General features: G+C 53.0%; 1 protein-coding gene across 1 annotated transcript; it reads left to right on the top strand.

Moving 5' to 3' along the window:
- Nucleotides 1-3,712: 3,712 nt before the first annotated feature.
- Nucleotides 3,713-4,946, top strand: HTR1D (5-hydroxytryptamine receptor 1D). Its single transcript, XM_040979747.1, has one exon. It carries the CDS (start codon nt 3,750-3,752, stop codon nt 4,881-4,883), a length of 1,134 nt encoding a protein of 377 aa, XP_040835681.1. The 5' UTR covers nt 3,713-3,749; the 3' UTR covers nt 4,884-4,946.
- Nucleotides 4,947-6,051: the final 1,105 nt, after the last annotated feature.

Below are 6,051 nucleotides of genomic sequence, written 5' to 3'. Positions count from 1 at the left end.
AGGCCTTGTGCCCTGTCCCAGTCCTCCTTCCCAGATGTCGCTGAGGGGCTGGGAGGGCTTGTTCATCCACCAACTGTGAGCCCACGCCTTCCACTGGAATGAGGTCGCTGGAATGCCTGGAACCCATGACCGCATGCATGGGGCTGTGGGAGCAGCCTGCCCTGGGAATGACGCCTGTCTGCAGGGCAGAACATGCCCAACCGCGAGGCAGTCACGTTTTCCGTGGGAACCCGTCGTGGGAACCTCCTTCAGCTGGGGCTCCAGGGATATGCAGCCTCAAGCAGGTGGGGGCAGGAGGGGTCCCAAACTGGCTTGGTTCCTGCAAGCACCTGTGCCTTGAGGCTTTTTGTCCTGAATTGAAGCAGTGAGAAGGTCAGACATTTCAACAGCTCGGACCTGGTTCTTCTACTTCCAACCGGTGACCTTGGGCAGGTGCCATCCCGTCGCTGCACCTCGGCTGTCCTAAGTTGAAAGGCGTGCTGCCCACCTCACAGCTGTAGGGGGGTACTCTCAGTCTCCGGGATTGGCTTGATGCCTGGAACATAGCAAGAGCAAGATGCATTGATAGCATCCTTCCAACTCTGGGGTACAGGTTGGAGTTGGTGACACAGGCTTGACCTCCTTCAGTGGTGGCTCTGTGCTGGGGAAGCTACCCTGTTATAGCTTAGCTTCTTAATGTTTTACTAATCCATTAATTGGGGGAGGAGAGTTGCGGCACGAGATAAGCCGTACTTGGGAGCCCTGCATCCTGTGTCCGAGTTCCTGGGTTTGACTTCTGCTTCTGCTGATGTCTACTCCAAGATGGCTCAAGCACTTGCATCCCTGCCACCCACGCGGGACAGCGAGACTGAGTTCCCAGCTCCTGGCTGCGGTCTGGCTCAGCTCTGGCTGTTGCGAGCACTTGAGGAGGGAAACAGCAAAATTCTCTCTCTCATTTGCCTTTGAAATAAACGTGAGAGAGAGAGAGAGGGAGAGAGAGAGAGAGAAGGGGGAGTGAGATGATCCTAACTCCTTCTCAGATCTGTCTTGGACTCCAAGGGTTGGCCTGGTCGGACACACCGGGAGCCTTGAGGCCGTGTGTGGAGCGAGAAATCCAAGAGTTGGAAAAGAGGAAGCTGCCCAGGATGTGACAGGTGGACTGGGGTTTAACGGAGAGAAGAGAACAGACTGCCCAAAGGCCAACTCTCCCTTTTGCCCTGCTGCCTCCCACTCCAGCCACAGGCCCATCGTGCCCCTGAGCGCCTCTCCCTGTCCACCCTCTGGGCTCCACCCAGCTGCCCTTGTCCTCCTCTGATCCGGCCTTGCACTTCTGGGTCTTTAGCACTTCGCCTCCATCCTCGCCAAGAAACATTACGAAACACTTCCCCTTCATGTAGCTGCTGAGTGGAGCAAGCTGCAGCCCTCCAGGAAGACTAGGGAGGGGAGTACAGCAGGTGTTCGGCGCTAAGACACACTTGCGATGCCTGCCTCCTGTCTCTGAGTGATTCTAGCACAGCTCCCCTGCTTCCAACTGTAGCTCCCTGCTAACACGTACCCTGGGAGGCAGCAGATAATGCCTGTAATACCAGGGCCCCTGCCCCCCATGTGGGTGACCTGGATTGAGTTCCAGCTGCTGTTTTAGACTCAGTCCAGCTCTGGCTGTTGCAGGCATTAGGGGTGTGAACCAGCCAAAGGAATATCTTTCTTTCTGTCTGCCTTTTAAATAAAAATGAAAGTAAATAATAAGTTAAAAGTGTTGACAGGACTAGCACTTAAGAAAAAAAAAAAGTGGGGCCCAGCGGCGTGGCCTAGTGGCTAAAGTCCTCGCCTTGAACGCCCTGGGATCCCATATGGGCGCCAGTTCTAATCCCGGCAGTTCTACTTCCCTACCAGGTCCCTGCTTGTGGCCTGGGAAAGCAGTCAAGGAAGGCCCAAAGCTTTGGGACCCAGCACCCGTGTGGGAGACCTGGAAGAAGTTCCTGAATCCTGGCTCCGGATCAGCATAGTATCAGCCGTTGCACTCACTTGGGGAGTGAATCATTGGACAGAAGATCTTCCTCTCTGTCTCTCCTCCTCTCTGTATATCTGACTTCCAATAAATAAATAAATCTTTAAAAAAAAGTGATGCAAGAGTACCTAGTGCAATATTATGCAAAATACAGGACACTGGAAAACATACAAACTGCAAAACAAATTCAAACGTGCATGATGGAGCCGCACATGTGCCTCCTGTGCCAAGCTGTGATTGGTGCACTAAATAGATCTATTTGTTGAATTGATCTGGGAGGAAAAAAATGAAGAAAAGAGATTGCTGGTGGAGTTGAGCATTGCCTGCAAGGCAGGGGAGAGGGGTGGGCTCAGGAGTTTAGCCATCTTCTTGCCAGCCCCATGGTACCTGGGAGGAGTGGGGGTATTGCCTGCTGAGCTGGATTCCTGCCAGAGGGCCTTCAGGGACTGCCCTCTGCTGCCCTCACTCTGATCATTAATATCAATGCGTCTTTCAAGTGTGGGAAGTGGCCGCATTTCCAGCTGCCCTTGAGTATGTGGGACGTTGCTTTCTGGATCTGAAGAACCGCCTTGGAAAGGGCTCAGTTTTGCTTCTGGTGGTGGACTTCTTTGCTTAGCAAAACAATGTTTTTGTTTTCACTTGTGTGGTATTTGATGTTTTTGGTTTTGAGAGAGTCATTTGTGTTCACCCTAGGAAATTTGAAAAATTCCAGCCAGTCAAAAAGTGTCTTCCCCCAGACTTCCTAGAGAAATACATTGTAGCAATCTGATGTTTTTCTTGGTGTCCTTTTGTTTTTCTCTGCCAGGGCACAGTTTGCCTTGTTGTTGAATACTAGTTGGATGCTTGTCGATTCCTGGTTACAGAGCCTGTTTCTTGTCCTTAGAGCAAGCCCGTGATGCTTTCTGCAGTTAAGGGACTTTGTCCCCTTTGGGAATTGTGGAGCTGGGGCTCATCACTGGCCCGTCTTCCCCCAGCCCTGTTGAGAACGCTGGCTTCCCAGCACCACTGCCCAGATGAGATTTTGTTGCTCTCATTTTGAGAGTTTATTACTTGCTCCCTAAATTGTTCTTCTAGCATCTAACTCTTGATTTTTATTTTCCTTTTTCAAACCTCAGAACTTCAGAACACGTGCCCCTCTCAGGAAGCACGCAGTGAGCCACGTGAACTGTCTGCTCCCAGCTTATGCATTCCTTCTGTCTTGGTAACTGGAATGTTTTGTCTGCTCAAGGCTCAAGACCATCAGCAGTGGGGCAGGAAGCAGAGTTATGGACCTCGTGATGTGTCAAGGTAAACCTGGGAAGGCAGTGAGCGCTTGACTGTGTTGCTTCTCTGAGTTAACGGTTACCACAAGGAACCTGAAATTCAGCACTGGGGATTGCAAAGCTTTCATTAGACATGTTAAGATCCCAAACTTTGAAAGAAGACCAGACACCAAAGACCATGATCCCAGAGCATCGCCCACATGGGTGGGGTGCTCTGGCCAGTCTAAGCCACTTAGCATGAGGCCACTGGACTTCACTAGGTCAAGTTCCAGATCAGTGACACAGATGACCTGAGATCCATCAGGCTCGGGAAAGACCTCCAGCTGCCCACTGCTTATTGCCTTGTCTTCCTGTGCTAGTTAAGCCCTGAGGTCTCTCTCCTGGGGCTGGATGGCTCACAGCAGAGCATTCCAGGAGCATGACGTGGCTGAGCGGGCAGGACAGCTGTGAGAGAAGGAGCCACAGGTGTGCAGGTGTGCAGGAAGACAGAGCCACTTAGCATGTCCCCGCCAAACCAGTCGGCACAAAGCCTATCCCAGGAGGCTGCCAACAGATCCCTGAACACCACTGGAACCCCAGAGGCCTGGGACCCAGGCACCCTCCTGGCACTGAAGATCTCCCTGGCTGTGATCCTGTCCATTATCACGGTGGCCACGGTCGTCTCCAATGCCTTTGTGCTCACCACCATCCTACTCACCAGGAAGCTCCACACACCTGCCAACTATCTCATTGGCTCCTTGGCCACCACCGACCTCCTGGTTTCCATCTTGGTCATGCCCATCAGCATTGCCTATACTGTCACCCGCACCTGGAACTTTGGCCAAGTCCTGTGTGACATCTGGGTGTCTTCAGACATCACGTGCTGCACGGCCTCCATCCTGCATCTCTGCGTCATCGCCCTGGACAGATACTGGGCCATCACGGATGCCCTGGAGTATAGCAAGCGCCGGACGGCAGGCCACGCAGCCATCATGATCGCCGTGGTCTGGGTCATCTCCATCTGCATCTCCGTGCCACCGCTCTTTTGGCGGCAGGCCAGCGCCCACGGGGAGGTGTCCAACTGCCTGGTGAATACCTCCCAGATCTCCTACACCATCTACTCCACCTGCGGGGCCTTCTACATCCCCTCCCTGCTGCTCATCATCCTCTACGGTCGCATCTATGTGGCAGCTCGCAGCCGCATCCTGAATCCGCCCTCCCTGCACGGGAAGCGCTTCACCACGGCCCACCTCATCACGGGCTCAGCCAGCTCCTCACTCTGCTCCCTCGGTCCCAGCCTCCACGAGGGACACTCGCACACAGCTGGCTCCCCGCTCTTTTTCAACCACGTGAGGATCAGGCTTGCGGACAGCGTCCTGGAACGCAAGCGGATTTCAGCGGCTCGCGAGAGGAGAGCCACCAAGACCCTGGGCATCATTCTAGGGGCCTTTATCATCTGCTGGCTGCCCTTCTTCGTGGCTTCCCTGGTCCTCCCCATCTGCAGGGACTCTTGCTGGATGCCCCAGGCCCTCTTTGATTTCTTCACCTGGCTGGGCTACTTAAACTCCCTCATCAACCCTGTCATCTACACCATATTTAATGAGGATTTTCGACAAGCATTTCAGAAAGTGGTCCACTTCCGGAAAGCCTTCTAGTCATCCTCATTGGGGTTGCCTGTCCTGTCCATCACTGGGTTGCTCTTTTATGTTTTCCCCCAAGCCTTGGGTCTACTCTTGACCTCTTGGGTTCTTGGCGTGAGCCAAAGGTGGTCCGCTGGTTTTCGATGTGTCCTCCTGGCTTCTGTGTGCCTCCAAGTCGATGGCTGGGTGAGGATTTCACAACGTGTTATATGTTCATGATTCCTCCACTGAGTGACCTGTGGGATCCTTGTTGATGCCATACAGGTGAGAGGCCCTGTGGGACAGATCAAGGCTCCAAAGGAAGGGTTTCTAGTCCCAGGAGGGTGGGGAATGGCCTGAATTGAAAGAGTTTGGAGCCTAGATGCAGGCACCTCTGTTTCTCATAACATCTTTGGAAACTAATACCCAAGGATGTCTCCCACGGAGTGCTGCTCACCTCGAACAGGTGTCCATGAGGAGAGAGACAGTGTTTCAGGTGACAGTGACTCCGAGTGACCTGGAAAGATTCAGAGTCCAGCAGCAGGCAACTGGTACTTGGGGCCACTCCACTATCCTGCACGCTGCCTTCCTCCCAGCAGCCTTGCGCTGGCTTCATGGTCTGCGGTTAAATCCCGCGACCACCTCATTGAAAAAGAAATGACAGGCTGTAGACCTGCCAAACCATGGGACACCGTGCTGCTGTTCTCATCAGAGATGGCAGGGAAGCCAGAGCTCGTCTTGGTGTTTGTTAGAACAGTAAAAGTCAGAACACCAAAAGCTCAAGACCTCATGCCTCGGCTCAGGATGCAGGTGCCACCAACTCCTGCCTTGGGCCCACGTCTTGATTCCTCATTGCCTCTGTATGTTTTTTTACATACCCACATGCATGCGCACGTATGAACTGATGCAGTGCTTGGCACAGGAGCACTTTAAAAACATTTATTTATTTGTTTATTTATTTGAATTGCAAGAGAGAGAGAAAGAGGAACGCGTGTGTGCGTGCATACACATGAAAAGTTCCATCAACTGGTTCGCTCCCCCTGTGCCTACAACAGTCAGAGCTTGGCCAGGCTGAAACCAAGATCCAGGACATCTGTTTAGGTCTTCATATATTCCAGCCATCCTCTGCTGCGCTCCAGGAACAACAGCAGGAAGTTGGGGTGCAAGTAGAGAAGCCAGAATGTGGACTAGGCTCTCTGATACA

Source organism: Ochotona curzoniae, unplaced genomic scaffold (assembly GCF_017591425.1).
Source record: "Ochotona curzoniae isolate NIBS_2020 unplaced genomic scaffold, NIBS_Ocur_1.0 contig_3255, whole genome shotgun sequence".
NCBI lineage: Eukaryota > Metazoa > Chordata > Mammalia > Lagomorpha > Ochotonidae > Ochotona > Ochotona curzoniae.
This window is presented reverse-complemented; position numbering and strand designations above follow the sequence as displayed.